Genomic DNA, 17,155 nt, shown 5'->3' with positions numbered 1-17,155 from the left:
GCATTTTTCTTTTTCATATTAATTTACTCTCTGTGGGTATGTCTACACAGCAGAGAAAAACTCGCAGCTGGCCTGTACCATCTGATTTGGGCTCACGGGGCTTGAGCTGCAGGGCTGTTTCGTTGCTGTGTAGATTTCTGGCCTTGGGCTGGAGCCCAAGATCTAGAACCCTGTGGGGTGGGTGGGTCCCAGAGCCCCGCAGCCCACGCCTTACGGGCCCAGGTCAGTTGGTACATGCCAGTCATGGATTTTTCTTTACTGGGTAGATGTACCCTGAAGTTCCACAAAAGCTCCCCATGACAACAGATGATGGTCATGTCACTAAATGATGATGGCCTTTGTCCAAAAAGTGATACTCAATTGTTCTGTTAGCTGGAGGTAAATAGCATGGAAGAAATAGCTCATTAAAAGAAAGTTGTCTAAGACTACAGTATATTTATTGTGTTTATAAATAAAGAAAAAATTACAACTGGAAAATCTTGGGGAAAAAAACATATTTTTTTTTTATTCCTTAAGGTGAAGAATGGCCCTACCTATAACTGTACAGAATGTAGCTGTGTTTTCAAAAGTTTAGGCAGCTTAAATACTCACATCAGCAAGATGCATATGGGTGGTCCACAGAACTCATCAAGCACTACTACAGAAGCATCTCATGTTACAACGGTAAACTTAACTTATTTCCTATGCTATGCTAGTGACTTTAAAAATGTAATAAAATTGGATATTTTTAGTAGATATGATTCTCCTTCAGATGATATTAGAACTCTTCATATATTTCTTATGTGTTTCTTCTGAGGCCTTAAAAGAACTAGCTATGTTTGGACAGAATAGTGTGAGAAAATTCAAGTTTATGAAGAGTCGGTGCATGCAATAGGAAAATGTGTTAAAGATGAATGATGGAGCATACAAGTACTGAAGATGTCTTACCAAATGAACTCTCTTTTATTTCATAGGGGAAAACAGCTATATCTTTTTGCAACCCCTTCCACCCTATGGTCCAATAACTTTCAGGCCTGATTTTTTCAAATTTGCTGAGTATCATTAACTTCAGTTGGAATTCTGGGTGTGCAACACTTTTGCAAATCAAGCCCCTCATATTCTCCTCTTATGAGAGACATCAGTTATGGCTCAAAGAGTAGTCATCAATGGTCTGCTGTCAAACTGGGAGGATGTGTCTAGTGTGCTCTTCAGTGATCTGTTCTGATCTGGTACTATTTAAGAGTTTCATTAATGACTTGGATGAGGAAGTGGAGAGTATGCTTTAAAAAATTATGAATGACACCAAGCTGGAAGGGTGTTGAAAGTTTTTTGGAGTACTGGATTAGAATTCAAAAGAAGCTTGACAAAGTGAAATTCAGTAAAGACAAGTGCAAAGTATTATACTTCAGAAGGAAAAATCAAATGCACAAATAAAAATAGGAAATAACTAGCTAGGCAGTAGTACTGCTGAAAAGGATCTGGGGGTTTTAGTGAATCACAAACTGAATAAGAGCCAACAATATGATGTAGTTACAAAAACAGCTAATATTCTTGGATGTATTAACCTCTAGAATATTAGCCTTTTTTTTGTAACACAACACATGGGAGATAGTTGTCTCTCTCTACTTGATACTGTTGAGGATGCAGCTGGAGTATTGTGTCCAGTTTTGGGCACCACACTTCGGGAAAAATATGGACAGATGGAGAATATCCAGAGAAGAGCAACAAAAAATGATAAAAGGAGCAAAGGTTTTTATATATATATATATATATATAAAGCTATGTTTTAGTTTTTAGAAGATGACAACTAACAGGAGACCTGATAACAGACTTCAAATAGGTTAAAGGCTGTAACAAAAGGGATGGTGATCAATTGTTCTCCATGTCTGCTGAAGATAGAACAAGAAGTAATCAGCTTAGTCTGCAGCAAGGGAGATTTAGGTTAGATATCAAGAAAAACTTTCTAACTATAAGGATTGTTAAATACTAGAATAAGTTACCGAGGACGGTTATGGAATCCTCTTCATTGTATGGTTTTAGGAACAGGTTATACAAACACCTGCTAGGGTTGGTCTAGATATATTTGGTTCTGCTTCAATATGACTTGATGGACTACTTGACCTTTTACTGTCCCTTCCAACCCTACATTTCTGTGATTTGACAACCACTGAATATAACTGAATGAGACTTTCTTTCAAATATCATTGTTTGTATTTGATACATTCTGCTTAACTGCATTTTCTGAGACCCTCTCTCTAAGATTGTTGTTGCTGACATTTGCTGCTGAGTCAGATAAGAGGGATGCTTCTTCAAGAGCCTCTGCATTCCCACTTGTCAGATTGCACCTCCATAAGCAAATATATGCAACTCTCTTTCAGAACAGTTTTAATTGGGTATGTGCATGAGGCATCTTAGTTCAAATGCCTGAGTCTGAATATAGGAATTCAAACCCCTCCCAACTGCCCTAGTTTCTTCTCTGCCATCACAGAAGTGACCTTATTCATGTCTAGGAGCTACTCCTAAATTTTGGGTAGCTGACCAATTTGTTATATATGGTTTTTCTTGGTTTTTAGTGTATACAGTTACTATAGAATAGTTTAATCTGTGTTAATTAGAAGGAAAAAAGGAGTAAATCTCCTTATTCCCTCAGAGCGCTTGGGAATCTTCTGGCATTGAGACCCAAAATAGATTTTTTTTTTTTTAAAGGGCATGTCATGCCCAGCATCTGCTCTGGAGTTGGATGTATGCATCTGGTGCCCAGTATGCCTGGGCAGCATGTGATTCCCTTCACAGTCTACAGTGTGTAAGATTTTTGCCCAGAAGTCAACAGGAACAGCAGTTAAGGCTTCATGTCCCTTGGCCTGCAAAGACTGAAGGTGGGCAAACTACCCTTGGGTCTGCACTTTGTCTGGAATGGCCCACTTCTGTGCCTAAGAGGCAGTTGGCTGCATTGGCGCCAGCTGCTATCAAGGGTTCAATTAGTGGATCTCTTCAACCCAAGAGCAAGACCTAAGCTACTAAACATGATTGCCATCTGACAAGGTCCCAGTGTCTAACCAACCTCAGTGCCTGCTTACCTTTACTCTAGTGATTAATTTGGCACCTACTCCTGTCCCAACCACTGGAGTTACTGCCAAGGAGACTTCCCTGGCTATTCTGGCATCAAATTCTCCCTTTGGGTATTGACATAGACTCTTCAACTGTGGGTGAGATTGCTGAAGGACCCCCTTCCAAAAGGAAGGAAAACTGCAAGTACTTTTGTGACAGATTTATGTTACCAATCTGCCTGGGGCTTCAGGTTATCAGGCAGCAGGGAGCTTATTTGTGTGTGTTGGCCTTGGGCTGCAGTTTCGTTCCTTATTTTTGAGCCTAGCTGAATCGTTGAGTTAACCCGTTCCTTTCTCCCTTCCTCCCCCTTGGCCTCTTGCAACCTGCAAAGGAATTTTTCACTCCACACTCATGCCTTTGACTCATCCCTAGATCCTTTCCCATGAATATATATGTGTTAGCAATATACAACTCTGGTGCTTACCCGGGGAACCCCATGTGGGGAGGGGTGGGATTTTTATTGTGACTGTGACACTTTAACTGTGAGGAGCCTTGAAAAAGAAAAAGGAGTACCACCACACTTCCTCACCTGGTCTGGTGCAGGAGCCCCGTGTGCTGGTCTTTGCAGTTCATTTCCTACTATTATATTGGCACCAGAACAGCATATCTAGCCTGTTGGTGCTTATGTGCAAAGGGTTGTCCCTTCTGAGAATGCTTTGCACCCTCTCTGTCATTGTGCATAAGCACTAGACTCCAGTGCCGATTCTGGCCTCTTCTCTGCATGCCTTGTTTGTCAAACCCTGGTCCTCTTCCTAGCCCACAGTGGAGGTTCACACCTTTGCATGAATGGTACAGAGTACCATCAAGGGGGCTTTGAGACTTTCCTATGCCATTCTCTACATGAAGACATGGGAACATTCAACCTCTTTCTTAGCCCTTCTCAGATATTGGGCTCCTTGAAGGACTTGATGCAGAGTTCTGTGTAGTTACAAATGTGACCCTACATACAAGAGTCTTTTTAGGTTCTGACCATGGCATTGAAGTCTCATCATGTGAAGTCTAATCATATTCCAATAGACCCTCAGACTTCAGGAGTTTTCCCATCAGTTTCTATCTCACCTTGCACCAGCCCAGATCTTTGTGTCTCTGCACCAGGACCCAACACCACCTCCACTCAGCATCCAGTATATTGATGTGTGGGATGCTGAGGCCCACAAGAAACAGAGGACTACCCGACTGGGGACACAGTGGATGCTACTTCCTTCAATAAGAATATTGGTTTGGTGGCAATGTCGGCTCTAAGCAATTTCAAAAAAATTTAAGATCTTTTTGGGAGGATGGTCAACACCTTACACTAGTGGTAGTCAATTATTTTTTTGTCAAGATCCAAATTTCTTGGTCATTGTATAGTCAAGGTCCAGACTCCAGAGAAAGATTTCACGGTTTGTTCAAAAGTTTCTGGGGGTCTCTTATGGTTTAAAGACCGGTCTAGGAAGGACAGAAAGGCTAGGTTGAAACTTCTATTAATGTAATACTCCCTCTCTCCACGGGGTGTGCTTTCCTGAATACATCAGCCACAACATCCTGTGCTGCCTCAATTACTGCTTCAACCCTGACAGCAGCCCCAGAGGCTGAGACCTCATAAAGGAAGAAGCCTCTTTCATCAGGGAAACAAGAAGGATTGTTCACCCTGTAAATCTCATTTCTGGGAGATGTTGCGTCCCTTGAGGAGTACTGCTGAGGCTCCAACTGAAGTGGAAATCGAGGTGTCAGTACCACATAAGAAATCTTGTGCAGACAAGTCTTCTGCTCACAGTGTGGCTTCTATCACAGCACTTTTTAGCTTTCGTAGGTCTTCTCCCCATGCTCTGGCACCATTGCCTTGTTTAAGCTCCTTTGTCAGCTTTTTGGTACTGCATGCACCAAAGTTTCCTTGGCAGTTGGCACCTATCCATTTTCCCATCTCCGTCACTGATTTAGTCTCTGACCATAGGCTACCATTGCCCTCCACCACCCTCCACATTCCTTTTCCCACAGTATCTTCTTGTTTCGAATAAACCGGTCTCTCCTCTGCTAAGGTGGTCTACTAGAGCCCCCTCTCTAGTACTGGTCTGACAGCAGTAGCCAGAGTCTGTGTCATATGTTCAACCCTCGGTACTGGCACCGATGCCTGGGACCCCGCCTTTTAGCCCAGGGGATGATACTTGTGACTCTGAGGTCTCGGTACAGGGCTCTCCCTCCGTACCATACCATCACACCCTTATGAGTCCATTTACTGAAGTGAACCTTCTGGAGCCTTCCAAGTGCTCTAGACCTAAATTATATGAATGCCATTGGGGACCTTCCCTTACTCCAGTGGTCTTACTGGAACCCCTGGGGAGCACTTTGGTAAATAGTTTTACAGGGTGCTGGCTAGAAAGAAACCCTAACACCCATTGGCATTGTATAATCATGCACAGGCACTGACAGACCATTCTCTGGCACCACATACTCCCTTGGCAGTAAGAGAGGCACAAGAGGGCCAAGAGCCACAGATTGATGTAAGCTTGCCTCCATCAGCCAAGTACTACTCCTCCCAAGACGAGATGGTAATGCCGCCACCACCACTGTCTTACACTGTTAACTTCAGGGCTTCCCAGGAAAAGAAATGTCTGGTGGAATCCTTCCAGATCCTATTAGAAGAGGTTCAGGAGTCTCAGCATTCCCTGGTGGACATTTTAAATATCAGCTCCTAGGTAAAAATTGCCCTGCTGATTGAAGAGGCACTGTTATCAACTGCATGCACCTTATGGCAAACCCTTGCAAACTGACAGTTAAAAATACTACATTCCGGCCAAGGAGATAGGAGTGGGATGGGAGAAAAAATGCTCTAATTTTCTGGGGGTGGATGCAGTTAATGAAAGAAACTGTCAGGCTTGTTCTAGACCCTGGATTAAATTGGCATCGTTAGCACTGACACTCTGAGCTCCCCTCTCCAGGAATCAGAGGCAATCTGGTTACCCTCAAAGATAGCTGGACATATCTGGAAGGAAGCACATATCTCAACCTTGGAACAGCACCCTACTATATCAGAGCAGTGCTCAGTCGAGAGCAACATGTTCATTATCGGGGATCTTCTTTTTCTTCTTCACCTCCATTTTGAAACAGACTGTCTGATTTCCTGGGTGCCTGGAAAGCCATCACTACCAACAAATGTGTTCTAAGCACTGTGGAACTGGGCTACATGTTACAGCAAAAAACTAGATCTGCTTCCCGTTCCCCTTCACTGTCCCTCACCAGGATCCTTCTCATATTAGTGGTTCTTCCCCACTGTATCGGAGGAGAGATTTTTATTTGAGACGTTTCCTTACACAGAAATCAAAGTGTGTGGGGGGATGGGGGTGCGGAGGGGGTGGGGGGATGCTGGCTAAGGCCCATCTTAGGGTACGTCCATACTACCCGCCCGGATCGGCGGGTAGCAATCGACTTCTCGGAGTTCAATGTATCGCGTCTCATCTAGACGCGATATATCGAACTCAGAACGCGCTCCCGTCGACTCCGGAACTCCACCACCGCGAACGGCGGTGGCGGAGTCGACGGGGGAGCCGCGGACGTTGATCCCGCGCCGTGAGGACGGGTAAGTAGTTCGAACTAAGGTAGTTCGACTTCAGCTACGCTATTCGCGTAGCTGAAGTTGCGTACCTTAGTTGCCCCCCCCCCAGTGTAGACCAGGCCTTAGACCTACAAAACTTAAACAAATACATAAGAAAGTTTTGTACAATATCCTTGTATTCCTTCATCCCATCACCCAATCCTGAAGATTGGTATGCTGCTCTTGGTCCTCCAGATGCCTGCCTTTGTGTGGCCATTCATCACACCAGAGGAGGTTTCTCCCCTTTGGTCTGTCATCAGCTCCCAGAGTGTTTATCAAATGCATGGCTGGAGTAGCTGCCTTTCTTCACAGAATCGCTATTCAGGCATACCTCTATTTGGATGACTGGCTTATTTGGTGACATTCCAGACAACAGAAGGCATCAGAGAAATTCATATTCTATTTGACCATCTGGGCCTGATTATACAGTCTCTTTCTGGTGCAGAGAATCAAGTTTATCAAAGCATTGCTAGATTCAACATCAACAGTGGCATACCTTCCTTAGGTCAGCTTTCAAGTGATCCTGGAATTATGCAGTTTCCTCCAACCTTATCCACAAACAATGATGAGAAACTGGATGCAACTTTTAGGACATGTGGCCGCTTGCATGTAGGTGACTCAGCATGCCAAGCTATACCTGAGATGTCTTTAAGGCTGGTTAAAATTTATCTACTGTCCATTAACTCACCCTCTGGATGCATTAATTCACAGACCTGCAAGTGTGCCATCTTCCTTGAACTAGTGGAGAGTCCAGTTTGACGTCTCTTTGTCTCCTCCTCTTCCCTTCCTACTATGACTCCGGTCATGGACACATCTTCCTTGGGCTGAGGTGCACATCTGTGTCCCTTGCAAGCTCAAGATCTGTGGGCAAACAAACCATACACATCAATGTTGTGTAATTGAGGGCAATTTTCAGAGTTTTTCTGCCAGATTTTTCTCAACCAGAGAAAGGGCAAGTATGTTCAAGTACTTACAGACAATATGACAGCAATGTTTTACCTGAGGGGAAGGGGAGAGAGGAGGGGCAGATCAGCTTGACAGACTGTCAGACTGTCTTTCTGGAATTTTTGCATTCACAATGAAATAGGACTGTCGATTAATCATGGTTAACTCATGCGATTAACTAAAAAAAAAATCGTGATTAATTGCCATTTTACTGGCGCTGTTAAAGATTAGAATACCAATTGAAATTTATTAAATATTTTGGATGTTTTTCTACATTCTCAAATATATTGATTTCAATTACAACACAGAATACAAAGTGTACAGTGCTCACTTTATATTATATTTTATTACAAAAATTTGCACAGTAAAAATGATAAAAGAAATAGTATTTTTCAGTTTACCTCATACAAGTATTGTAGTGCAATTTCTTTATCGTGAAAGTGCAACTTACAAATGTGTGTGTATACACATTTTTGGGGGGGGGTTATGGAACTGCACTCAAAAACAAAACAGTGTAAAACTTTAGAGCCTACAAGTCCACTCTGTCCTACTTCTTGTTCAGCCAACTGGTAAAACAAACAAGTTTGTTTAAATTCATGGGAGATAATGCTGCCCACTTCTTATTTACAATGTCACCTGCAAGTGAGAATGGGCATTCACATGGTGCTTTTGTAATCAGCATTGCAAGGTATTTACATGCCAGATATGCTAAACATTCATATGCCGCTGCATGCTTTGGCCACCGTTCCAGAGAACATGCTTCCATGCTGATGACGCTTGTTTAAAAAAAAAAATTGCATTAATTAAATTTGAGACTGAACTCCTGGGGGGAGAATTGTATGTCTCCTGTTCTGTTTTATGGAAATTCTGCCATATATTTTATGTTATAGCAATCTTGGATGATGGCCTCGCACAGGTTGTTTTAAGAACACTTTCACTGCAGATTAGGAATGTAAATATTGTTTAAAAAGTTAACCGTTAAGATAGCTACACTACTCAACTCAAAGTTTAAGAATCTGAAGTGGATGCTAGGGCAGCTCTACATTTTATTCTCTCACGTGGACACATGAGGCGATACTTGTTGCACGTGCTTCCCTGATGGGTACTGCTCAGGAAAACTCTCCGGCTACAGTGCACTTGGTGTGCACAAACCTGAAGTGGAATAGATATGTGCAACACATCTCAGAGAACAACAGTTACAGTGGAGGTAGTAACCATTTTTCTTCCATGCCCTCCCTTAGTCTTCATCTGGCATTCTTTTACAGTACCTGGTGCTTGATTTCTATTGCTGAGTTTTAGAGATCACCCACAATGAATGTTCCAATCACTTCTGCACCAGGTCCTAGCTCTCACTTTTTTCCTCGCTCCCTTTCTCCTTAAAGACTCATTTCATGAGACTGTCTTCCTATAGAAGGTGGACTTTCTGCTGTCAAGGGAATCCATAAAAGGAGTCTTCCTAATCTATTGAGAACAAAATTCCTGGTATTTCCTCATCCCCCACGAAGGTGGATGGTCTAAGACTCTTTCTGGACTTCAGAAACCTGAACAGGTATTTAAAGATATCAAAATTCAGGATTCTCACCTTTAGGAAGAACCACTAGAGCAGGGGTGGTCAAACGTATTGACCCTCTGACACACACATGACAATCTTCAGAAGTTCAAGAGCTGGAGTGCGCCTGTCGGGTCTTGGAACTTCAACAGGAGCAAGGCTGAGTCCCAGTAGACGTGCCCCGTGGGGCTGAAGCCAGAGGTGAAATGAGGTCACATAACACCCCCCCCCCCCTGTTTTTTGCCAAGGCTTGCTGGCCCTGCTCAGTAACATGGTGCTGCCAAGTCCCCTCCCTGCACAGCAGCTGCTGGAGCCGGCAAGAGGGAAGCTGTGGCTGTGGGGCGAGGCAGTGGCAAACAGTTGGGAGCTGCAGGGAGAGCTGCTGCTTTTGTTGCTGCCTCCCCCTGGAGCTAAAGCAGTGCTTCCTTCCTGCAGCTGCCTGCTGTTAGCTTCGCCTGGAGAGGCAGCAGCAAACACCCGGGAGCTGCAGGAAGGGGCCACTGAGAGGAAGAGGGGGGGATGTGCCTGGGGAGGTTCACTCAAGCTGTTGGGGGTGGGGGGAGGGCAAACTTTAAATTGCGGCCCCCCCACTCTCAGCATCCGTCATTTTTGGCAGAAGACCTAGCCCCACTTCTCTGCTGCAGGGCAGAAGCCCTGAACTCTCTTCCCCCAGTCTGGTAGGCAGAGAATGAAAGAGGGGAGCATGGGGCTCCACGAGCCACACTTTAACTGTAAAATTGCCAAATACATTCCGTGAGCCGCGGTTTGGCCACCCCTGCAGTATAGATTAATGAGATTCTTCTTTAGGAGATAGATGCTTTTGAATTCAAGGTTGTTCCCTTTGGGCTGTCAGCAGTCATTTTCACCAAATGCCTAGTTACAGTGGCATCTTATTCTCAGATATTGAGATATACAAGTATGTGCACAGGTATGAATGGCTTTTTAAAAACAAGACAAAACAGGACTTGATATGAGCCCTTGCCACTACTGGAAGCTTGTTCCACTCATGAGGCTGCAAATAAAATGGAATAGTTTAGTCTCCAACTCCCTCACAAAGAATATTTTATAGGTGCAGTACTGAACTCAGTAGAAGCCAGGATGTTCCTTCTAAAGGAAAAATTCGCTAGCATCCAGCAAGTGTTCATCACCTTATGGGCATATTGAGAGCAGACTCGTTACTTTTTCCTGTGATTCATGGTCTCATGACATCATCAGCTTACGTGACTCCTCATACCTGACTGTACACAAGACCTTTACTACATTTGGTAGTATGACACCAAATGCTGAACATAAGCTTCCTGTAGACATTTGTCTTTGATGTAGTACCAGTGGAACTATCAACTCACCTGATGCAAGTCCAGGGACAGTGTTCTGCAAGGAGTGGCTGTAACCTCCTGTTCCTAACAACTTCGGGTTTTTTAAGTGACGTTTACCTGCAGTTTTATCTGTTATACTCCGTCTCTCTAATTCTCAAATATTACTTTGATGCATTTTGAATTCCAAGGATTTGGGGAAAAACCAAGCAAACCAAGCCTAGTAATAGCTGCTTGGTTCTAAAAATGACCATAGCAAATGAGACTTGTCATATTTTGTCTCAATCCAGTTGGATATATAATGCTCGTAGTATGCTTTGGGGGTAATGTTGGGATAGAAATTGAATGTTAGAAAGCAGTTTGTGAGAGGAATTGCTCACATAACAATAAAGGCAGCCAAATGGCTTTTTTGTTTATACAAGTTATAACATTATTACTGTAAGGTCAAGGGATTTACTTTTCTGTTTTAAACAGTGTGAATACTGTTTGAAAAGCATATTTTCCCCTGCAACTATCACATTCACTTATATCTTTTTGGGGATAGGAGTTGATATTCTCTCTCTGTCCGTCTGTCTCTGTCTCTCGCTCTCTCTGATATCTATCTATATATCCCATCTCTCTCTGTTTCCTTGGACTGTCTGTCAGTATCCATCTGTTGTCTCTTGTCTTATATTTCAATTATAAGCTCTTTGGGGCAGGGACCATTTTTTGTTCTTTGTTTGTCACAGTCCTAAGCACAATGGTAATGCTAATTAATAGTAAAACAAACAAGTAAACAAAAAAATCCATACACACATTCTACCCAAGAAGCTTGCTTTGGCAGTAAATGTAACTGTCTGGTTACTGGAAGGCATATCTTAGGATAGTGTTTCTATTTTCTTGTGGCCACAGCCGCCTGGGTGGTGGTGGGGGGGGCGGGGCGGGGCAGGGACAAAGCAGCATCCCCTCTCCCTTCCTACCCTCCTCTGGAGCCACAGATGCCAGAGGAGAAGGCAGCTGATTTGAGTTCCCCACCTTGCCGGGTGCAATGGGACTTGGGTTTCCAGCTTCAACCCTGGGGTGGTGGGATGACTGGTGCCATCACCTGGCTCTGTCCCCCAGCTCAACCCCACCCCAGCTCCTGCTGCCTCCTCTGGCCCTGGGTTATGGCCACATGGTGGCGGGCTCCATCTCTGGCTGAAAGGTTTCAGGTTCTGGCCGCGGGGATCCAGATCCAGCCCCGGCCACCCAGTGGGGGCGATGGCGGGCTAACCACCCCCTTCCATTTGCCCCTGCCCCCTGCTGCATTCTCCAACCCCGGTTTCAGCCATGCGTTCCGACCCTGGCTGTGTGGTGGTGGTCACCGGGCTCTGGCCACTGGGCTTTGGGTTCTGGCTGTGGTGTCCAGCCACGTGGCAGTGGGTGCTGGCCATGGGCTCACTAACCCACCCCCATCACCTTTGGCCCCTGTTACTTCCACACCAATCTCCTCAGGGCCGTCCTTACTCATACGCAAAGTATGCAGCTGTGTAGGGCACCAGGAAATTTGGGGCACTGCAGCAGGGCCAGGCCTGCACTCACCGGTGGTGGGAAGTGCAGTGACTTGGCCCCAGCCACGCCACTGGTGAGTGCTGGGGGGTGGTTCCCCCTGCCTCCCAAGCCAAACCCCCCCCCCCCCCCCGCCCAGGGGGGCTGCGTGCAGACCCAGAATAACTAGGGACATCCCTGGATCTCCTCATCCATGGCTTAATTTGTCCCCCAGCTTGCCATGGCTGAGTAAGTCTGTTGTGAAGATTGATATTTGTACGTTATCACTTTTCGCTACCTCCCAGCTAGCTAGCAAGTCTGCTGCTGTGAAAAATATTAACAAATGTACAAATATCACTTTTCAAAGAAGCAGACTTATGAGCTAGCAAATCGTGTAAAAAAAAAAAAAAAAAAAAAAGCAACCAAAAAAGCAAAAGAAACTAAAACAGCAAAAGACAAGAACGAGGAAAGCACCTTATTTGTTTTTATTCTGTTTAGGTCTAGTAAAGAATAGAGACAACTATACATTATTTTTTTATTATTGAGTCTGCAGAAAAACCCAACAGCCTTATATCAGTGTTCCCTCTAATTTTTTCCATCCATGTGCGGAAAGAATTTTATGTGCACAATATCGAGATAATGTGCAGATGTGCACCACCAGCAGCAACCAAAAACCTAGATATATATTTTTTAAAAATTACCGTGGGGATAATTACTCCAGCCAGGACAGGTTAGGCGTTTTAGAACTCACTACTCAAAGAATTAAATTTAAAAGTAAGAGAAAAATAAAGATTCTGAAATGCATAGACAGTCAAAAAACGAAAACAACACGCATTGAAAGAAGTATGAAGAAGTAACAACAACAGTAATACAAATATGTGTTGTGTGTGTGAGAGAGAGAGAGAGAGAGAAAGTGAGTGAATGAATGAGTGAGTGAGTGAAGGCTTGTCTCTACTTACCATGGATTGATGCAGTGGCGATGGATCCACCGGGGGTTGATTTAGCTAAGAGATCCCTGGAAATTTATCCAACCCCTGAAGTGTCTCTTTTACTCTAGCCATGGTTTGATGTTGTTGAAAAATTATTTGTAAGTTTTACACTTAATATTAAGTGATATCTTTTTTCATTTAATACAGTAGCTTACCGTCTTTGCCATTCTTTTGTTTGTAGGATCCTGTGGCTCAGCCTCTAATGACGTCTCCTGCTAACCTGATGCAACCTGTTGATAATAAATGGAAGAATGTAAGTATAGAGATTTTCTTAATTTATTTGTGTCAATACTGAGATGGCAGGCATGTTAAAAGGGAATTTCAGCTTTTAGAACTTTGCAAACATTTATTAATATTATGTATTAACAAACACACAGTTTTCTGGAAGGTGGGTTGATATTTGATTAAAGGGCCTTATATAATGCTGTGCTCAATTTGTGAATGCAAATCTGTTAATGCTTGTAAATGGTTAATTAGGAGTATAGCGAGTCAATTCATAAATGTTTCCTGATAACTGTATACACAACTCCATTCAAAAACTCTTGGAAAGCATGTCAGATACCCCACTCCAGTCCCTGTAGGGCAGGTAAGATGATTAGTGTGCCATAAAGGGGCTCTAAATGCATTAGGGAATGCATCCATTAGGGAGGACTTATGCAATGCAGGCACTGTGAAAGAGAACTTCAAGGCTGCCTTCCCAGGACTCTAGCAAGCCCCAGCATAAGAGCTGGTGGCAGAAGGTGTACTTTGAAATGCTTTTTTAATATATACATTTTATAATTTAAAAAAATCCAACCTTCATTAAAGGCAGTTGTCTTTTAAAATATATTCTTCTTCAGGGTTGTTCATATTGATTCCAGTTAGGTGTGTGCACACCGCGTGCACGATTGTCGGAGAATTTTTACCCTAGCAACACCCGGTGGGTCGGCTGTGGAGCCCCATGGAGTGGCGCCTTCATGGCCCTGGATATATACCCCAGCCGACCCAGCGCCCCCTCAGTTCTGCCCGTGATGGTCGTTGGAACTGTGGAGCACAGCATTGCTGTCCTCCACTCTCCCTTTTACTTCCCGGTTTGGGTAATTGTTCTAGTTCTTATAGTTATATAGTTAGTATAGTATTGTAGTCTCGATAGTTGTAGAATTAGTTTGTAAATAAAGTTAGTAGGTTGGAAGGGGTTCCTTCCCCTTCCTCCCTGGGTGCCGTCTGGGCTCATGCCCAAGGCTCCGGGGTTTAAACCATGCTCAGCCTGTTTGAAGCCTATGCCAACAGGAGACCCCCACGACTCTTGTTTAAAGTGCCTCGGGGAGTCTCACCAGGCCGAAAAGTGTAAAATCTGTAAGGCTTTCAGGCCTCGAACCAAAAAGGAGTGGGACTTTAGACTCAAGCAGCTCCTTGTGGAGGCGGCCCTCAGCCCAGATCCTCCTTCAGCACACCAAGTTCTGGCACCGAGTGCCTCGGTGCGCAGTGCTCCGGTGGCAACTTCGAGTATTACACTTCAGGGAGACTTGGATAGAGACCCACGGCACCGGTCCTTACTGGCACCCCGTCCAGCGCAAGCACCTTGGGCGCCGTTCCCTGTCCCTAGGGCAGAAGAGACCTTGCAAGCCAGAGGGGGCTGCCTCTCATCAACAGGCGCCGGCACCCCCTTTGCCAACCTTGGACTCACGTCCGGCACTGGAGCAACCGAAGGTACAGGTGCCGATATCGGCACCGTTGACTCCGGCACTGAGGGAAGAGCCATTGAGTCTGGCGCGTACTGGCTCCCTGGCCCGCACCGTGGTTGAGCCCCGACTTCCATCGACGCCGGAGACATTTGCAACGGCGAGGGACCTCATCGTCCTTACAGAACCGGCACCCATGCGGTACAGTGTAGGGGCAAGCCAGCCCTAATATGTCCACTATCTCTGAGTGTGGACACTCGGCACTGCTCCCGATCTCGGAGCAGGTCCTGGCACCGCTTGCAGTCCCGGCACCCTTGTCTATCACGGCATCGGTCATACTCACGGGCCAGATCGTACTCCCGGCACCATTCCGCCTCGCGGCACTGCTCCGGACCTTGGTACCGTTCGGACTCCCGATACTGCTTCCGGCACCGGTCAGAGCGCCGATCCTATTCGAGAAGCCGCTCCTGGCACTGCTCCCACAGGCAGTCTTCATCGTGATCCAGGTTTGGATCCCAGTACTGGCATGACCATCGGCACCGTTGTCGATCCCGGTACCGTGCCGGCACTGCTCTCCTGTGGCCCGGCACCGTGCGGGCACTATTCCCAGCAGAGTCGACACAGGCACGCTCCTCACCGCCCTGGCCCTCATGCTCTGCCTCATGCTCTTCACAGTCGGACGGCATGTCCCGCTTAGCCTATCCTGCAGTGGGCCAAGCAGATGGTAACCTGGATCAATGGCAGGATGAAGCCCAAGACCCTAGCCAGGAGCCTGCACAATGGTCCTTCTGAACCCCGTGGGCATACCACCAAGCCCAAGGGGTTCCATCCTCAGCCTCCCGCTCAGCCCATTCAGAGCCCCAAGTACCGGAGGCCACCATCAGTCATTCCCCTCCGGGAGGTATGGAGGCATCTGCACCCACCCCAACGCAGCTCCAGACCCCGGCACAGCGGATCCTGGGCATCAGGATCCCTCGCAACTGGACCTGCCACAGGATCCATTAGCCCCTGTAGCATCTTCCTCATCTCCTCCAGATGAGGCGGTGGTGAGCACAACGACCTCGGGTCCCCCCTCCAATAGACCCTACATGCTCACCAATACCTTCTACGTAGGGTGGCACGTAATACGGACTTCCAAGCGGAGGAGATAGTGGAGTTGGAGGACCCGGTGGTGGACATCCTTTCAGCTGACACCACATCCCCGGTAGCATTGCCCATCATCCTCACCATCCAGGCCAACGCCAAGACAATATGGCAGACCCCTGCCTCTATCCCACCTACGTCCAGAGTATGCTCACCCTACCTGTATGCTCACCCTCAGCCGTGTTCACTGGTGGTGTCCTCAGTGAATGCAAGGGAACGGCGTGGTCAACAGGCTGCAGCACCCAAATCTAAAGATGCCAAGCACCTCGATTTATTTGGACGCAAAATTTGCTCAGCGGGGGGCCTTCAGCTCAGAGTCGCAAGCGCTCTTGAGCCGTTATGATTATAACTCATGGAACTCCATGGGTAAATTTAAAGAGCTGATTCCGCCAGAGTCCAGGGATGAGTTTGGGGCTTTAGTGGAAGAGGGCAAAAAGGTGGCTAGGACTTCCTTACAGGCCTCCCTTGATGTAGCTGACTCTGTGGCTAGGATCCTGGCGTCGCTATGCTATGCATCTCCTGGCTTCAGGTATCTGGCTTACTGCCAGAGCTGCAACAAACCCTGCAGGATCTACCATTTGATGGGCAGAGCCTGTTCTCAGATAAAACGGACTCTAGATTACAGAGCCTAAAAGACTCCAGAACCATCATGTGCTCCCTGGTGATGCATGTCCCGGGTACCCAGCGCAAGCCCTTTAAACCACAGCCTCAAAGGTTCTACCCACCCCCTTTTCCAAGGCATGACTTACAGAAGACGTGGTTGAGGTGGCAGAAAGAGATCCACCGGCCACCAGCCTGGTCAGAACCAAGGCCCTCCTAAACCACCATTGGGGCCTAGAAAATTTTTTTGAAGGTGTGCCTGAAGATGGCGTACCACTCGCTATCCAGGGTCCTTTCCCTCCATTTCGAGAGAGTCTCTCCCATTTTCACCATGTTTTGATCGCTTATAACTTCAGACCAATGGGTTCTTCGCACAGTGGAAAAGGGGATATTCTCTCCAATTTTCTCAACCCCCGACCCCATCCTCCCTCCCCGTCCCTCTTCAGAGACCCCTCTCATGAGCAACTCCTTATACAGGAAGTCTTAACGCTCCTGTCCACGGGAGCGATCAAGGAGGTTCCATCGGAACTAAGGGGCAGAGTGGGTTCTACTCCCGCTACTTCCTAATCCCCCAAGGCAAAGTGGGGGCTATGGCCCATTCTGGACCTGCGCAAACTCAACAAATTCATGGTAAAGTTGAAGTTCCGCATGGTTTTCTTGGAGACCATTATCCTTTCCCTGCATCCTGGAGACTGGTACGCCGCCCTTGACATGAAGGACGCGTACTTTCACATAGCGATTTACCCTCCTCACAGGCGCTTTCTTCGCTTTGTGGTAAATCATGAACACTA

The 17,155-nt window shown here is 46.1% G+C and overlaps 1 protein-coding gene across 9 annotated transcripts in view; it reads left to right on the top strand.

Moving 5' to 3' along the window:
* Window positions 1-17,155, top strand: part of ZNF236 (zinc finger protein 236) — a 192,993-nt gene that overhangs the window by 38,709 nt on the left and 137,129 nt on the right. For all 9 annotated transcript variants that reach the window (XM_039521523.1, XM_039521529.1, XM_039521530.1 and 6 more), the window contains 2 exons: window positions 517-663; window positions 13,142-13,213. In XM_039521523.1, the coding sequence (XP_039377457.1) occupies window positions 517-663; window positions 13,142-13,213 (219 nt within the window). The remainder of the gene's footprint in view (window positions 1-516; window positions 664-13,141; window positions 13,214-17,155) is intronic.

This window comes from Mauremys reevesii, linkage group 2 (assembly GCF_016161935.1).
Source record: "Mauremys reevesii isolate NIE-2019 linkage group 2, ASM1616193v1, whole genome shotgun sequence".
Classification (NCBI taxonomy): domain Eukaryota; kingdom Metazoa; phylum Chordata; order Testudines; family Geoemydidae; genus Mauremys; species Mauremys reevesii.
The sequence above is the reverse complement of the archived record's forward strand: the minus strand, read 5'-3'. Positions and strand labels throughout refer to the sequence as shown.